Source organism: Macrobrachium rosenbergii, chromosome 44, assembly GCF_040412425.1.
Source record: "Macrobrachium rosenbergii isolate ZJJX-2024 chromosome 44, ASM4041242v1, whole genome shotgun sequence".
Classification (NCBI taxonomy): Eukaryota; Metazoa; Arthropoda; class Malacostraca; order Decapoda; family Palaemonidae; genus Macrobrachium; species Macrobrachium rosenbergii.
In genome coordinates, this window is record NC_089784.1 from 20,278,004 (window position 1) to 20,298,003 (window position 20,000).

The 20,000-nt window shown below is 34.8% G+C and overlaps 2 protein-coding genes across 4 annotated transcripts in view; one reads left to right on the forward strand and one right to left on the reverse strand.

Annotated features, from left to right (window-relative positions):
* Positions 1 to 20,000, reverse strand: part of Plod (procollagen lysyl hydroxylase) — a 106,095-nt gene that overhangs the window by 71,067 nt on the left and 15,028 nt on the right. The gene's annotated exons all lie outside the window — the stretch shown is intronic.
* Gbeta76C (guanine nucleotide-binding protein subunit beta-2) overlaps positions 1 to 20,000 on the forward strand; it is a 79,868-nt gene that overhangs the window by 9,551 nt on the left and 50,317 nt on the right. The window contains exon 2 of the mRNA XM_067087883.1: positions 11,917 to 11,996. Coding sequence (XP_066943984.1) covers positions 11,928 to 11,996 — 69 coding nt within the window. The 5' untranslated portion in view covers positions 11,917 to 11,927. The remainder of the gene's footprint in view (positions 1 to 11,916; positions 11,997 to 20,000) is intronic.

The window sequence follows — 20,000 nt, forward strand, 5'->3', positions numbered from 1 at the left end:
ACACAAAACTAATATAGCCATCTCAATTGTTTTCTTTTACACAAAACTAATATAGCCATCTTAATTGTTTTCTTTTACACAAAACTAATATAGCCATCTTAATTGTTTTCTTTTACACAAAACTAATATAGCCATCTCAATTGTTTTCTTTTACACAAAACTAAAATATAGCCATCTCAATTGTTTTCTTTTACACAAAACTAATATAGCCATCTCAATTGTTTTCTTTTACACAAAACTAATATAGCCATCTCAATTGTTTTCTTTTACACAAAACTAAAATATAGCCATCTCAATTGTTTTCTTTTACACAAAACTAATATAGCCATCTCAATTATTTTCTTTTACACAAAACTAAAATATAGCCATCTCAATAGCTTTCTTTTACAGAATACCAGGATAGCCATCTCAATAGTTTTCTTTTACAGAAAACTAAAATAGCCATCTCAATTGTTTTCTTTTACAGAAAACTAAAATAGCCATCTCAATTGTTTTCTTTTACACAAAACTAATATAGCCATCTTAATTGTTTTCTTTTACACAAAACTAACATAGCCATCTCAATTGTTTTCTTTTACACAAAACTAATACAGCCATCTCAATTGTTTTCTTTTACACAAAACTAATATAGCCATCTCAATTGTTTTCTTTTACAAATACTAAAATATAGCCATCTCAATAGCTTTCTTTTACAGAAAACTAAAATATCCATCTCAATAGTTTTCTTTTACAGAAAACTAAAATAATAGCTATCTCAATTGTTTTCTTTTACAGAAAACTAAAAAATCCATCTCAATTGTTTTCTTTTACAGAAAACTAAAATAGACATCTGAATTGTTTTCTTTTACAGAAAACTAAAAAATCCATCTCAATTGTTTTCTTTTACAGAAAACTAAAATAACCATCTCAGTAGCTTTCTTTTACAGACAACTAAAAAGTAGAGAAACAAAGATATGAACAGATAAACTAAACCAAAAACATTGACCCCTTCTAGAAAAATAAGAATGATAAAATTGCATTAAATGTCATTGTGATTATTATCGTATTTTTACCATACACTTTTACATTCCTTAGTGAGGGTGGCGCCCAAAAGGTACAGCCTTCCGGTTATCGGAACCTGCTTAAGGATGAGGTTGCTAGACACATGACATTTTTCTTAAATGCACAGCTGGTGGGCGGTAGGCCGGGAATCGAACTAGGTATTTTGGAGAGTCAAGGGCTATACTTAAAAGAAGGAATTCCAGAAATCTTAAATCCACATGTTTGAAATGTATATACAGTACATCCATACATGTACATATATATATATATATATATATATATATATATATATATATATATATATATATATATATATATATATATATATATATATATATATTGAAAATGTATATAAATCCATACATGCACACACACACACATATATATATATATATATATATATATATATATATATATATATATATATATATATATATATATATATATATATATATATATATATATATGACTGTTAAACCAAACACTTTTTCACCAAATACATAGAAATGGTTAATTCACCAAACACGTAAAAAAAACATGGGAACTAATTCATGCGTTGGGTCAGTTATGAAACTTGGTACTAGCCATGCCGATCGAGACCACAGGTCTATCCTTCAAAAGAAGGCCAGTGTAAACAGGGTTGAATGCCCTGATTGCCATGCCGAGCAGGCATGCACGGATGCACCAAGAAAAAAAAAAAAAAAAAAAAAGACGAGACCGGGAAATACGCTGGAGCAATCACCTTCAAAGCAGGAAGATTCTCAGGTTTTTTTTTTCTAAGCTTACCCTCAGGCTTCATGAATCTGCGACGTTATGATTTAATTGCTAGAAGCCGCAAGAACCACAACGCAGTTCACAGAGACCAGAAGAATGCTGAATCCGAGAAGGAAAGGGGAAATACCCCAGTCAGAATTATATTTAGCTTTACTTGCTAGACCAGTTAGTTCAAGTTCAAGGGTTCGGCTACAATGTATGCTGTGATCTTGGGAGTTTCCAGAGTTTCCAGGGTTTAACTCTGCACCCACACGCGCTTGGAAGAGCATGCCCACACCCACACACACACACACACACACATATATATATGTGTGTGTGTGTGTGTGTGTGTAAATAAAAAGAAACGTGAATAATTTTTCCTTATTCCTGAGAAGCTTGTCTGACGAGAAAAAAAAATTATAGACCGATTCGAAGTTTAGATAAAAACGTAGGCTCTGCAAATAATGCCATTGACTTCAATACATATATATATATATATATATATATATATATATATATATATATATATATATATATATATATATATATATATATATATATATATGTCTACTGAAGTCGATGGCATTATTTGCAGAGCCTCAGTTTTTATCTAAACTTTGAATTGGTCTATATTTTTTTGTCAGGCATACACTATATGTATATACAGTATATATATATATATATATATATATACATACATATATATACACACACACACACACACATATATATATATATATATATATATATATATATATATATATATATATATATACATATATATGCTGTATATATATTTGCATGCACATGCAAGATGCCATGCAGTTCATACTGAGGCCGACAAAGTATTTTGAAGCAGCACCGAACAACATTTATGTTCTTTGCATGCATACATTTGTGTACAACTCATCATTTCAAGAACAGTGTGAATTCTGGCCTACACCGCTGGTATCGGCAGGTACATCGAGAATATAGCATCTGCATGGAGCAATTTATTTCCTCATATCCCTTAGAATTAATAAATGCTTAGAGAAACAAATCCCATCACTTTTCTACTTCCTGCTTTAGAAATTTCCTGAATTCTTGATCAGGTAACACTCGGAGAAAGTGACCACAGGAGCTCCTCTTGAAAGTCGACTGTGGCAATAAACATTCGAAAGCGTAACAGTATCACAGGTTTCTTGAGACAACGACTGAGAAGCAATAATTTCTTTATATAAGCCTTGAAAATCGATCATTTCATGAAATAACCTTTCAGAACATTATTTCATTTCGCGAAATAACCTTTAAATTAGAATTTTTTCATAAAATGACCCTTAAAATGAGTCATTGCATGAAAAAAAAATCTTTAAAATCCAATTATTTTTACAAAATAGTCCTTAAAAGCATAATTTCAAAACTAACATTTGATGAAATAACCTTCAAACCCCAAAATTTCATTAAATGGTCCTAAAAAATGAATTATTTTATAAATAGCCCTTAGAAAACCATCATATCATGAAATAATTCTTGTAACCATCATTTCATGAAATAAATTTTACAAATTCGATTATTTTATGAATGACCTTTAAAATCTACAAATTATGAAGTAACTCTTAAAACTAACAATATCATGTTATAACCCTTAAAAAACGATCCATTTCATGAATAGCCCTTACAACAATAATTGCATTGAAACCCTTAAAACCAATCTTATAATGAAATAACCCTTAAAAAGATAATTTCATTAAAACCTTTACAACCAATCTTATCATGAAATAACCCTTAAAACAATAATTTCATGTTATAACCCTTAAAAACCAATCATTTCATGAATAACCATTACAGCAATCATTTCTTTAAAACCCTTAAAAACAAATCATTTCATGAATAACCCTCACAACAATAATTTCATTAAAACCCTTAAAACCAATCATATCATGAAATAACCCTTAAAACAATGATTTCATTAACACCCTTAAAACTAATCATATCATGAACAACCCTTAAAACAATAATTTCATTAGAACCCTTGCAACCAGTCAATCATGCAATAACCCTTAAAACAATAATTTTATTAGGACCTTTAAAACCAATAATTTCACGGAATCACTCTTAAACCCCAGTCATTTCATGAAATAACTTTTGAAAACCATAATTTCATAATAAAAACTCTTAAACCTAGTTATTTCATGAAATAATCTTTGAAACCCATTATTTCATTATATAAACCTTAAAACCATCGTACCATGAAATCAGTCATTTTATTAGAACACTTAAGAAGTCAATAAGTTCGTGAAATATTACCTAAAAATCCATCCTTTCATTGGATTACATCTGTACTTTTCTTTAATATGTTTCTAAAAAAATAGAAGATCCTGTATGACATTAGATAAATCATATTCTTAAACAAATAAAAAAAAATCTCAAAGCATGCATTACTTTGGAGTTCTTGCCAAACACATCACAGTACCGAAGAAAAAGCTGCAACGTAATGTGGTTATTATACACTATCCAACACATGATTAATAATGAATAGTTAATCATAAGTTGCTTTCATGTATTTACTTCCCAAGCATTTGCATAACATAGGTATTGCCATCACTCTGAAGCTTGTGCATTCGTTTGAATATAAGGCTTTTGATTTTTTTATCATAAATTTAAAGATTATTAAGAAAACAAATTTGTGCCTTCTCTCTTCTCTTTCTTAACCCCTTCCCCTCCCCATCTCTCTCTCTCTCTCTCTCTCTCTCTCTCTCTCTCTCTCTCTCTCTCTCTCTCTCTCTCTCTCTTTCTTCCTCAGTGAGTGAATACCAGTCTCATCTAGTTTAAGTTCAGATTGGGAAAGCTGGTTTTGTGTGTATGTGCGTGTGTGTTGTATGAATTTGTTTGTGCGCTTTTGTGTATGTTTTGGTATGTGCGCGTGCTATGTGATAAGTTTCGTTAAAGTGGATGTCTTTAACTTAATACCGTGCATCAATCACTGGGGAAGTCTGTAAAATTATAACGGACAACTTAAGACATTCTGGGCAGCTCTGGCCGTTTCTTTTCTGTTAAGAATGAACTTGGTTTTAATTTACTTCACCATGCCAGACCTAAGCAGTGTTATCCAGAATTTTCTATGGCGTGGGTTCAGTGAACTCTCTGTCTCTCTATCTCTTTCTTTCTAGTCTTATAAGCATATTCATAAAATATGACAATTATTCTTTACAGATCTAGGATACTTTACTCCCTTCTGCATTTAGGGAAGAATTAATAGGCCCTACAAATCTGAGGCTTCATACGATTCATGAGTTTCATTTACCCTTTCGTAATATTTTGGAGGAAGGTTCAAGGTACCCGCAAACTCAGCAATTTGGCATAAGAGGCTTAATTCCTAGTTTTGAGGTTTTATCATGAAGCCCTCTGAGAATAATTTCATATTATTAAGGGAGATGATATAATTAAAGATTTTCTTGAAAGACAACATTTATCGTGTCACATATTTATCCTTTCGTTAAAAATCATTGTACCACTGTTATTAATGATGGATTCCAAGTCACATACATACACATATCTATATGTATATACATACATACATACATTACACACACACACACACGTGTATATATATATATATATATATATATATTCATATATATATATATATATATATGTATGTATATATATTCATATATATATATATATATATATATATATTCTTTATATATATATATATATGCAAAAGATAACATATATATATTCTTTACATCTGCACCTTTGCAAAAGATAACCTCCAGGTTTCATTCAGGTTAATGTAGGTATTGAATTATTTCTTAGCCAAAAGAAACTCCAAATTTACTTTACGGTTTATCTTACAAAAACAGATGAAGTATTTGTGAATACATATCAGCGACATAACTTCAAATAATGAAATGCTATGATTAAATAAGTCCCAAAAAGGAAACACAGACATATTTTTTTTCATTTTAAACAATTTTTCAACCTTTATTGATGAAGCTGACACTGAATGACATTCATTTCTTGAGCAGAGAGGGTTAGAGACTAAAACAGGTTTTTTTTTTTTTGTTATTCAGGTCAAGGTATAAGGTTAAGATAGAAATCCTCGATAGGCCTATTTAGGGGACTAAAAAATTATGAGACTACAATATCACCATCTCTGACTTGTCCAACAGCTTTCTTCCCTAAAAAAAAAAAAAAAAAAAATACTCCTGCCTCGTAAGTCAACACTCTCGATATGACGTTTTTGTAACCCTCAAGTTTGAGCTATCTATTTATTTATTTATTTTTTTTTTACGCAGTGGCTCCCAGACATGTCTCCTTTTAATTGAAGACACTCTTCTTCTACTGCACCTTCGAAGCTAGCTATTGGTTATAACTGGCCTAATGGGGCTTCTTCTCTTATGTTTTCTTGAATTCACGAGTTCTTCCATTTGCATACGTTCACTGATATGCCTAAATTCACTTTTGTAGTCATTCCTCCAAGTTTTTCATTTTAAGAAAATCGTCTGCATAAAGTATTTCCACATGGGTCTTACAGCTTCTGCTTTGAAAATCCACCCCTGCACTGATATGCGTAAATTCCATTTTGCAGTCATTCCTCTAAGTTTTTCGTTTTAATAAAATCGTCTTCATAAAGTATTTCCGTCGACCATATGAGCCTTACAGTTTCGGCTTAGAAAATCCATCCCTATGACAGATGGGTTCTAGCACAGTTCTAATCCCTAGTGTGTGCCCATTTCAACATCAAGTCATTCTGTCAGAAGCCCAATGTCGAAATGTTATGAATGCGAGAGCCACGATTCCGATGAAACGAGTATATTACCACATCACGTCTCCTCTCCGGTGTGGAAAACGAACAAGAGACGTGACGTCTCGAAGCAACGTGAAATCGTACTTTATGCCTTTTCATATCAAGCCATTCTTTATCATCAAATGATGTTCTGGCCTTGGTTTATGGCTTTCTATAGATCTCGTGCATCATTCTGATCAGTCTTTTGTATACCTTTTTTTTTTCCTTCGGCCCTTGAGGCACGACTTTCCTAGGAACCGTCGTGTCTTACTTTAAAATCACTCTGGTTTCTTCTGGAAATTTCTCCTTGAACCTTCTTGCGTATGTGTTGAGTCCATATTACTGTTGCCTTTCACGAAACCAAGTTTGGTGATTTCGAACTCTCGTATTTCGTCTGTCTCCTGTCTACTGTCTTTTATGTCTCATGATTGATATTGCAACTGTTTGTTTCCCGCAGATAAAATTGAGTAAATCACTTTTGTGGTATCTCGTACAAGGACTACGGTACTGAGAGAGAGAGAGAGAGAGAGAGAGAGAGAGAGAGAGAGAGAGAGAGAGAAGAGAGAGAACTGATGCAGTGTTTTAAAACGAAGTTTACATGAAATGTTTCCTGCAGTTTTGTTAAATTCGAGTAAAAGCAATTAGGTTAACGTACATTATATGTTAACAATAACGAATAATAATAATAATAATAATAATAATAATAATAATAATAATAATAATAATAATAATAATAATAATAATAATGAAACTCGAATAAAGTAGCAGTGAATAAGACAGAGAAAGAGGAAAGAAGAAAATAGTTAAATAGAAGAAATTTATCGAATTTATTGAAAGCATTTAAAAACCATTCTTTTTCATGATGAAAGTTACAGAAGATTAAGTTTTAGGCAAACTCAAAATTCCAGCGAATCACTCAAAAGCAATTTAAAAAACAATGGAAATCCATCACCACAGCCACATCAAACAATTTATTATGGAACCGAAAGAAAAAAAAAAAAAAAAAAAAATCTAGATCCGTCAGGCGTAAGATCGTTTTGAACAAGATCTCACCTCATTGACTCACGGCGCAACTGTCAAAATAAGAACTTTCTCTCAGTAAAAGCTTTCCTACATTACCTGCAGCAAGACATGACGGTAAAAGCCAAGGAGGAAGTAGAGGGGCGGAGAGCCAGGTAATTTCCATTTTGAAATGTCAAAGTAAAGAATGGCATTTCTCGTCGAATTTCGAATGCACTTTAAGAACACAGACTTCAGCGTCTTTACCTCGAGCGATGCATTCCTTTTAATATCCGGGAAAGGTATAAGTTATGAGTAAAGAGGTCGTCCACTTCTAAAAATGGCTACGGAAGCGGTGGTGGAATTCAGCAGTTCTAGTTACTCTGTTTCCTCTAGAAATTCAATCGACGGTTTCTCAAGACCAGGCCTAAGGAAAAATGTCTCTAAGGTAGATTTGAATCGCCAAACCACGTGACTTTACTAGTAAAGAAAGAAAGGAGTATCACGAACGGATCCCTCATAATGGTAGAAACAAAGGTTTGCACTATAAAAGATTTCTTGAAATCATATGAAGAAAATAGGGAAAATGTATCATTCAGCAAAATATCAATATCTATGAGAATGGATTGTAGGTTTAGGGAAAAGGGTCATATAGATTCTATTCGTGTAAAAGTTAATGTCAAATGATCACTTCATCCCAAAAACCATCAGTTAATGAGAGTCCTTTATATGGAGTCTCGTGACATATACGAGCATGGCGAGAAAACTAATAATTAATTAGTTAGCTCAGAAGTGGACCACTGGACTCACATTAGCAATTCAGCAAGGTCCACGGTTTGATCCCTGTGTACTGGCCACAAGTTGACCCAACTGTGAATGGGTACCAGGGTCGTTAAGAGTCAAGGTAAGGTCAATGGCTAGCAATCCCACCTCTAGAAACTTGTTGACAAGTGGCAAGATCTTCCCTTTAAGCTCCAACCCCATCTAAAAGAGAGAGAGAGAGAGAGAGAGAGAGAGAGAGAGAGAGAGAGAGAGAGAGAGAGAGTCTGCTGATCCATAGCTGTTGAAGTTAAGACATGAAGAGAGAGAGAGAGAGAGAGAGAGAGAGAGAGAGAGAGAGAGAGAGAGAGAGAGAGAGAGAGTCTGCTGATCCATAGCTGTTGAAGGTGAGACATGAAGAGAGAGAGAGTTACAAGGAGTTACAAGGATTATGATGTCTCAAAGACTTATCAGTCCATCCGAGGAGACATCAAGTGCTCACATATCTCTAGGAGCAGGTTTTACTGTTCATTCACAACGTTCTAATAATTTTGTCTAGCTTCCTTTTAAACTCTTCCACACTGCTGCTGTTGACAACTTTTGGTGGCAGTTTATTCCATGAGTCACATATCTTGTATGTGAAGAAGTTCCCACAATGAGATATGTTGTATCTCTTCAGTTCTAGTTTCCATCCATTATTTGTTGTGTGGTTTTCGTTTAATGTGAAGAGGTTACTGTCTACTTTTGTTATGCCTTTAAGTATTTTGAATGTTTCTATGAGTTGTCCTCGCAATCGTCGTGTTTCTAAGCCATACATGTTCAGGCTCTCTAGTCGTCTTTGGTAACCTATTTGCCAGATGGATGAAATTAACTTTGTGTCTCTTCCTTGTACCCCTTCTAATCTATTTATGTCCTTTTTTAGTGTTGGTGACCAAAACTGTACTGCATATTCAAGATGAGGTCTAACTGGATGTGTAGAGCTGCAGCACCGATTCCTTATTTCTGTATTTGAACTTCCTCTTTATGTATCCCACTAGTTTCTGTGCCTTCTCTTCAGCTTTTATGCACTCTTTTGTGGATTTTAAGACCTTGGTAATAATGACTCTAAGGTCCTCTTCTTGTTCTACACTATTTATGTCATTCCCAAGCAGCATATAGTTGGAATGAGGGTTGTTTGTTCCTATTTGTAACACTTTACACTTATCCAAGTTAAAAGGCATTTGCCATCTTTTTGATCTCTCTCCTATTTTCCTTAGATCATTTCTTAAACTTTCCACTGCATCTGGGCCTGCTGCATTTACACCTAGTTTGGTGTCATCTGCAAATCTGGCTATCCTGCTAGTTAAGCCTACATCAATGTCATTAATGTAAATCAAAAACAAGAGCGGGCTAAGGACAGAACCCTGAGGAACTCCGCTTGTCACATCTGCCTATTCTGATCCACAGCTGTTGAAGGTAAGACATGAAGAGAGAGAGAGAGAGAGAGAGAGAGAGAGAGAGAGAGAGAGAGAGAGTCTGCTCTGCTGTTCCATATGTTAAAGGTAAGACATGAAAAAAAAGTAGGTCACATTTTGGCATATTACTGGATTGTTAATAAAATTCTGCTTGAACGCTGGTAGGCTATCTACAAGTACATCGTTTACACAACGCATATTTCTCAGAAATTCTATTTCTCTTATCTCGCTGCTGGGTACGTTCTCTGGGCACGTTTTGATTCTCAAGGATTAGCTTCTTAAATCGTCCGTGTTAACTTTCGCGATAATATTATCATGAGGTCACAGTTACGAAAAAGATTTCGATTTTGCCATGGGACATAGAGGCGCACATGCCCTCAGAAATACTAAAAACATCATTTTTATTTTGTTAGGGGAAAGAAATATAGATAAATTTATTTATTTCAAAGATCCTTTTCACCGTTCTGAACATCGCTATTAAAATAATTGTAAATAACAAATTTCATGATTTTCAGGTTCGCTAACGAGGTATGGTCTGTGGTAATAGGTTCATTAGAAGAAAATAATTTGTAATCCTTGTATGTTGAAGCATTTCAAATTTAAAATACATTTGTGGACCTTTATAGATTTTGTGAACTTAGAAAATTTGATTTTATAACATACCTAGGTATTTTCATTCGGCAAACCATTGCTATAATATGAAATCCATTTGTATTCTGTAACAATACGAAAAAAAATAACACTTTCTATGCAGAAATAAAATATTAATAATGTGATTAGTATAAGCTCAGTTTTGTGTGCGAGAGGTTATGCAAACAAACACAGATAAATGAAATTATAAATTATGAAAAACGAAAATAGTAGGATAAATTACAGAGGTTAATCAAGCTTAGGCATTTGACTCTTGATCAAAATCGTTTCTCTCTCTCTCTCTCTCTCTCTCTCTCTCTCTCTCTCTCTCTCTATATATATATATATATATATATATATATATATATATATATATGTGTGTGTGTGTGTGTGTGTGTGTGTGTGTGTGTATGTGTGTTTGAATATAGTTTCTTATTCGGACATGAACTGTTAAAACCCATAGCATCTTGCATAAGATTAGCCGACCGTTATCACCTTCTGCCCATCACGATGATATCGGTTGCGGAAATTTACCGTCAGCTCAAAAATTAAAATGACAATAATAATACACTAGACTATAGGAAGCATTAAGGACTTGATGATCTGATATTAAGTTACTGTGAGACTCGAGAAAAAAAAGTGAGAGAATAATGTATTTAACCGTTTGTTTTCTGGCGTCGCGACGTCTTTGGTGATCGACGCCGGCAGTGGCTAGCAATTACTCTCTTAAAATGGATAACTTTTTTCATCTTCATTCTTCAGTGTACGATTGGTACTGGCACTTACTAATACAATGACGCCAGCTTTTACTGCTGACTTCCACAAAGGCAAAAGCGCCTTGTGTTGATTGAATTGTCGGCGTATTGAGTTGTTAAAGATAGTATATCTATTACTCTCGTGCACAACCATGTACGATCATGTGCACACACACATATTACATAGACACATACAGGCACACACACACACACACATATATATATATATATATATATATATATATATATATATATATATATATATATATATATATATATATATATATATATGTATATGTATGTGTGCATATGTACTGTATGTATCAACAGAGTAGATGATCACAAGGAAATTAAAACAACAGAAGTGCAAAATCTGTTACCCTTATTCTAAGGCATTATCAAGTATGCTTTAGGATATTTGACAGTATGGACGATAAATCTTGCATTCCGTTGTTCCGCTTTCCTCGTGGCAATATGCTCTCTATATTCTATATCACGACGTTATTCCGCGGAGGAAGCTATGCATGTAAATCTGTGTATCTTTCTGAAAGGAATAGTTTACCTATAATAATTAAAACTTTTTTTTTTAAACTGTGTCAGTCAACTTTTACAAAACATTACGAATTCTTTCCATCCTCGACCACGTTTTCTTAAATTCATTGTTGTCCCACTTTCCTTCCTTTTTTTGAACTGCTAACTTCTCTATTTTAATTTTCAGTTTTGTTTCAACTTTTGTGTTTTCGTTCTTTTACAGAATTACCCAAAATGCCTCCCAAGGACCCAGAGGTGGAAAAGCTCAAGAAGGAGCTTCAAGATGCCATCGCTAAGGTGCAGGTAAGGAACGAGATTTCAAAGCCTCAGAAACTCAAATGATGAGTAGTTCACCTTTCGTTTTAATTCCTTTTTACTGGTGTCCATTTCCATCAACTGTAATGATAGTCTAAATAAGCAACTGAATTTCAAGGTAAGAAGCAGTTCTTCATTGGAGGGATGAGTAGAGCTCTCGGCTAGCACGCTGTTGGCCGACCGGCCAATGAAGAATTAGAGGAATTTATTTCTGGTGATAGAAATTCATTTCTCGTCATGATGTGGTTCGGATTCCACAATAAGCTGTAGATCCCGTTGCTAGGTAACCAGTCGGTTCTTAGCCACGTAAAATAAATCTAATCCTTCGGGCCAGCCCTAGGAGAGCTGTCAATCAGCTCAGTGGTCTGGTTAAACTAAGATGTATTTATTTTTTATCAAGGTAAGAAGCGCTAAGGAGGTAGAGGACTTTTCCTGATGCATGTCAAGTAATTGTTAACTGCACAGGCCATAAAGATAACATACTCGAGTTAATGTGGATTCTGGACTTTACTCATTGTTACTCTGAACTTTTCTGTTTTGTACTACATACGACATGTTGGTTTGATTTGTGAAAATTTGACTAAAAAGCCAAACACTAAGGTACTTTCAGCCATTCAGCGCGTAAGACAGTGGAAACAAGGAGTTGGAGAGGGTGGACAGCAAGATAGAAGAAAGAAAGTGGGAACGGAGGTAGAGTTAAAGGCTAAAAAGCGGGTTTACCAAGTGAGGTGCACCGACAGGAGACAGGACAGCACTAACCCCCTACGAGAATGTTTCAACGGTGAATTACTTTGGAAGGTGGACGAGCGAAAGTTGCTAACTTAGCGCAGGAGTGAACACAACACAGAACTTCTTTTTTACATGAATGAGCGTTAGCGAATGCGCTTACTATCAATATATTTGCTACTATTGCTCATGTCTATCCATAAAGCAATGAAGACAGAGAAATGATAAACAGGTTATTGAAGCTGATACCTTGGTTAAGAGATAAAGGAAATATAAATTTTGAATGGAGGAATAAGGCATAAGTAACCAATCCGCTACACAAATTAGGTTGCTTTCCACATCGAGTTCATTGCCAGACACTTTTCAAGATTTTTTATTGCAGAAACGTCCAAAAATTTAATTCAATTCCTCTGTTAATAAACAACAGAAATAATTTCTTGACGCTTTTAAGCATAATGGACAATTATCGCCGGTTAAATAAGTTCATTACAGACGGTATTTTATGAAATTTTATATCTGAAACCTAATACATAAGAAAACATGTAAAAAATGCGACGAAGTTTCTTCGGCGCAGTCGAGTTTTCTGTACATCGTATAATCAAGGCCAGCGAAGATAGAACTATCTTTCGGTGGTCTCGGTGTAATGCTGTATGAGCCGCGGCCAATGAAACTTTAACCATTGCCCGGTGGTGACTTATCCTATATCGTTGCCAGAAGCACGATTAGGGCTAACTTTAACCTTACATAAAATGAAAACTACTGAGGCTAGAGGGCTGCAATTTGGCATGCTTGATGATTGGAGGGTGGATGATCAACATATCAATTTGCAGCCCTCTAGCCTCAGTAGCTTTTAAGATCTGAGGGCGGACAGAAAAAAGTGCGGACAGGCTAAAGTGCGGGCGGACAGACAAAGCCGGCACTACAGTTTTCTTTTACAGAAAACTAAAAACTTAGAGAGAGAACGGAACATTAATGCAAAAAATTATCTTACAGAGAATCTCACAGAGAAGAAGGGAGAAATCCAAACTGTCTCCTGCTGGCAAAATCTCGAAAGCATTTATCAAGAGTGCACTTTCTCACTGAAAGTATTAAGATTCCCCGAGTCACGGTGAAAACTCGACGCATTTCTCCAAACTGAAATGGGTTCCCTCAACAGACAACAGCTGTTGCGAGAAGGTATATTCGACGATGAGTTCGTAATTCTTTCTTTTTTAATAGACTCACTCTTCCTTAAAATGTGTCCAGGATATAAATGAAACCAGATACAGTAGCTCTTTTCCTTATCACTGCATTCTCAGAACTTCGCCCCAAAAAGGGGTCTAAGATCTCAAGTTGACTTCGTGATTCTTTTTTAATAGATTCATTCTTTCTTAAAACGTGCCCAGGAACGAGGAATGCATTGCCTCATCTGATACAGGGTAAACCAGTCACAAAATCTCTTTGCCCTACTATTTCATTTCTTAGAACTCTTCTCAAACAAGGGGTCTAAGGTCCCTCAACATATCGCCTTTTCTGTAGTGTTGATCCGGAAAAGGTATTATTATGAGCCTTGTTGAGTTCCTCTGATTCCTGGAAACTACCAAAGCCATCCGGATGTGAAAAAAAAAATCTAAGAGGCCATATAAATGGGCTATGGTAACCACGCTACCGTACTGCCGGCGCGGCCAGTTTTAACTTAATATTGAACTTAACTACGGTATGCAACGGAAAATAAAACAAGATAACGCGAAGGGGGACGGGATAGAAAGAGAAAAATGAAAATGGCATGTAAATCACAATGTGTTCGAAACAGTCCTACTATACTCATTTGTATAGTTCGAGGAATGTAGAAAGGGGGTGGGGGACCTTGGCGAGATGGCTGGCGGAAAAGGCTACGCTGTGACGGCAAGAGGTAGCGAGGAATCCTTACTAGTGGGGGAATTTGTCTACATTCCTTAACAGGGAAGCCCTGCGCATTGGGGACGAGTAATACCAAGTGTACGTGTCTTGTCGCTCATTCGCAATCCCCCCCCACCCCCACCCTCCGTCTCTCTCTCTCTCTCTCCTCTCTTTCTCTCTGTTACTATGTCTCTCCTTCTGTGTGTACGAGAGTCTCTCTCTCTCTCTCTCTCTCTCTCTCTCTCTCTCTCTCTCTCTCTCTCTCTCTCTCTCATCTGTTTTTTTCGTGGGAGAGTAGAGAGAGGCTGTACAATAGAAACATGAGAGAAACAGCAAAATTAGTAATTAACAGATTATTCAATGGTGATTCTCTAGGAATCTCGATGTTGCTGGGGAAAAAGTAAACAGAATTTTGGTTTCTAGAATATCAATCAAATAACATGTAATGTATAACCGAGTTACTAGTTTTAAACCTAACTGCAATCGAAGGACTTTTAATTAATAATAATAATAATAATAATAATAATAATAATAATAATAATAATAATAATAATAATAATAATAATAATAATACAGTTTTCCACATAAAAGAATCAAGAAAAATCACCGATGAAAATTCCAACAGATAAAAGAACGAACTGACTAATATCCATTAATATATCGCTGTTTATGCAGGTGACTTCGCGACACAGAATGGCCTCGCAAATATGACGTGCTAAGTAAAATGCAATTGTGTTTTGAGCCTTTTTCCGTATTAGGTAATAGCGAATTTACCACCTGACTGAAATTCTTTACAGATCTAAAGAGGAAGAACACTTTCTTGAATGTGAGTGAAGTAAGATGATTCTTAAGACGTAAGTTGAGTAAACTGTCAATTGATCCAAAACAGTTGTTTGCGAAGTGTCTGGTCCGCTTAAAAAGCAATACAGCATGATAATGAAGCAATAATTCTACAAATAACTTTTCATGAAATCTTCCCATTTTAGGATATTTTTTAACTTCATTGCATTTAGCTGATCTTGATGTTTCATTTACTTACTTGTTGCAGTTATTGTTTCAAGTTGTCTATATTATTATTATTATTATTATTATTATTATTATATATGCCAGCACATTGTCTTGCTCCTAGAGCAGCCCGTAATTCTGACCGGACAAGAAAACAATTTGCAAAGTCTTTAAGGGTTCACAGGAGTGACAGGAACCCAAGACTGCAACCTTTCACCAAACGATGGAGCTAACTTGACAACGTTTCCGTTCCAGTATTTTTAATTCAACATCTCCTTGACGCTGGTGTTTAAAGGGCTAGAGAGGATCGTACGTACTTTTCTCCCTTGTTTTTCCACAAAACAGTTACCGAAAAGTTCCAAATGGCCTGTTATTTGCTGCAAATTGCTCAGAAATGAAAGTTTTTCTGAATACCTGAAACAGGACTGGCATTGTGATTCTCTGTCCTAAACCTGGTGCTAATGAGAGATCGACTAAGTGAAAGTCAATTACGATAATTGGTACTGCCAAAAGTCGCCGCGTATTTGGTAGCCAAGCGACTCTAAGAGTACCATGACAGGGATATAATTTTTTTTTTTTTTTTGTACTTTGTTATAAAATCTTTCAGTTTTCTGCTGATACAGAGGGCACCTTTGAGTGCAGGCAGGTACTAGGCATGACAGCTTTTACTGTAGACTTGCTATAGTTCATAGGTTTCGTTTTTAAATTAATACTCAGGGACTTATGTTGACCCTTCGTTAATACGGTTTTGAAGCATTAGGGGCAAGATAAATGCCAATAAAATCTTTATGAACTTGGAGACCAACAATAATGGCATACATGCATATACATATATCTATACACACATAAACACACTCAGACATATATATACAATATGTATATATATGTATGTATATTTATATATATATGTGTGTAATATATATACATGTATATATACCTACATATAAATATATATGTGTATATATACATATATATATATATATATATATATATATATATATATATATATATATATATATATATATATATATAATTTATATCTATATACTGTGTATATATATATATATATGTGTGTGTGTGTGTGTGTGTGTGTGTCTGTGTCTGTGCGCTAACAACATGCTGATACATTGAGGGGTAACCAGCTGTTCTATCCTCTAATTTTCTGTTATTTAACATATGAGGAGTGACCTTACCAAGTTTGTTCATGTTACGACCTTGCTAAAATGCAGCATCATAATAAGTAGCCATGCAAGGAGAATCGACTGTGGGAAATTTTGTTTATTTAAATGGACAGTTCTGTCAGTCATTTCGCCCGTTTCACGAAGACATGTTTTATTCAAAAGATGTTTCTGATGCTTGATAGTAAGGCCATTAAGGCTTTATTCAAAAGATATTTCTGGTGTTTGATAGTAAGGCCATTAAGACTTTATTAAAAAGACATTTCTGATGTTTGATAGTAAGGCCATTAAGACTTTATTAAAAAGACATTTCTGATGTTTGATAGTAAGGCCATTAAGACTGACTGTCATAATCTTTTCAGCTTTCGCCTATTTCCGTGTTTGTCTTCGAAAGCAGAGACAATGCTGGATAGGAAAATGCTTTCTTCAAGGCCTTTCTGCTCAATTTGCATAATAATGCATAGCTCGAATAAGGCTGTGGTCTACCGTTCCTTTGTTCATTACCTGAAATTTGTGATGGTATTTGATCCTTGTTTCTTTTCCGCTTCTTCCTGATGGATTCTGCGCTGCCTTCTTCCTGGTTCATTCTTCACTCTGCCTTCCTGATTTATTCTTTTCTCTGCCTTCCTATTTATTCTCTACTGTGCGTCTATTGATTCTTCTTCGCACTGTTCTTCCTGATTTATTCCTCACTATGCTCATCATAATTCATTCTTTACTGTTCCTTTGCCGATTTATTCCGTACAATGGCCCTCTATTCGTTACTATGGTCACCCTGATTTATTCCTTATTTTGCACTTCCTGATTTATTCTTCACTATGGCCTTCCTGATTTATTCTGTACTAGGCCTGCCCTGATTTATTCTTTACTATGTACTTCTTGACTCATTTCTCACTATGGCCCACCTGATTTACTCTTCACTAGGCCTGCCCTGATTTTTTCTTTACTCTGTCCTTCCTGATGTACCGTATTCTTTATATGACACCCTGATTTAGTCTTCCTGTTCTGTTCTTATCATGCATACCCTGACTTATTCTCAATTTTAGCTCTTCCCGGTTTATTCTCTTCTCTGCCATTCCTGATTTCTCCTACGCTATTTATTCTTTGCTATGCCATTAATGATTTATCCTACACCATGTATTCTTTCTTATGCCATTCATGACTTGTGGTACACCGTGTATTCTTTCCGATGCCATTTCTGATTTATCCTTCACCATGTATGCTTTCCTATGCCATTCATAATTTATCATACACAATGTATTCTTCCCTATGCCATTCATGATTTATCCTACACTATGTATTCTTTCCTGGGCCATTCATAATTTATCGTACACTATGTGTTCTTTCCTGTGCCATTCATGATTTATCCTACACCATGTATGTGCCATTCATAACTTATCGTACACCATGTATTCTTCCCTATGCCATTCATGATTTATCCTACGCCATGTACTCTTTCCTATGCCATTCATGATTTATCCTACACTATGTATTCCTTCCTGTGCCATTCATGATTTATCCTACACTATGTGTTCTTTCCTATGTCATTCATGATTTATCCTACACTATGTATTTCTTCCTGTGCCATTCATGATTTATCCTACGCTATGTACTCTTTCCTATGCCATTCATAATTTATCGCATACCATGTATTCTTTCCTATGCCATTCATGATTTATGCTACACTGTATTCTTTCCTATGCCATTCATGATTTATGCTACACTATGTATTCTTTCCTATGCCATTCATGATTTATGCTACACTGTATTCTTTCCTATGCCATTCATGATTTATGCTACACTATGTATTCTTTCCTATGCCATTCATGATTTATGCTACACTATGTATTCTTTGCTATGCCATTCATGATTTATGCTACACTATGTATTCTTTCCTATGCCATTCATGATTTATGCTACACTATGTATTCTTTCCTATGCCATTCATGATTTATGCTACACTATGTATTCTTTCCTGTGTCATTCATGATTTATCCTACACCATGTATTCTTTTCTATGCCATTCCTGATTTATCTTACACTATGTATTCTTTCCTATGCCATTCTTGATTTATCCTACACTATGTATTCTTTCCAATACCATTCCTGATTTATCCTACACCATGTATCTTTCCTAAGAATACATAGGGTAGGATTTATCCTACACTATATATTATTTCCAGTACCATTCCTGATTTATCCTACGCTATGCATTCTTTCCTGTGCCATTCTTGGCATTCGAATACATAGCGTAGGATTTATCCTACACTATATATTCTTTCCAGTACCATTCCTGATTTATCCTACACCATGTATTCTTTCCTACGCCATTCTTGGCATAAGAATAAATAGCGTAGGATTTATCCTACACTATATATTCTTTCCAGCACCATTCCTGATTTATCCTACACTATGTATTCTTTACTACGCCCTCCGCAAAACTTTCGCTTACGCGAAGAGCTCTCCAATTCGACAGGCAGCTGAAAAACATTTAGATTTCCGAAGACACTCTCTTCCAGTTGCCATCGGAATGGTCGTTGTTTTTGTATCTTTTTTCATCTGAATTGCAAAGCCTGCAAACTCGTACGATATCCTTTTGAGATGTAGATCTGGAAGTCATTGTGAATATTCATACTTAAATGTCATTCCTTCTTTCCGTATGTGGGCCTTTTATCGGATTCTTTTAACTGTCGTTTCGTCGCCCCCCCCCCACCCCGCCCCCGCCTTTCCGAGTTCCTACGAAATGTCGCTTTGGGTTTTGTTTTTGTTTTGTAGGCCAGTAGTGATATGCTGCTGTCAAAGGCTGTTATGATAGTGCTGTTGCTGGTGGTTTGGTGATCAATAATAATAATAATAATAACTACCCGGTCGAATAGGATGACTGTGAAAGATCCCCCAAAAATAATAATAATAATAATAATAATAATAATAATAATAATAATAATAATAATTCCATTACCAATGCTGTTTCAACAAACAGTAATAATAATGCTACTCCTGGTACTGTTGCGACCAATAATAATAATAATAATAATAATAATAATAATAATAATAATAATAATAATAATAATAATAATGCCATTGCCAATGCTGTTGCGACCAACATTAAAAATAAAGCTACTGCTGGTGCTCTTGCGACCAATAATAATAATAATAATAATAATAATAATAATAATAATAATAATAATAATAATAATAATAATAA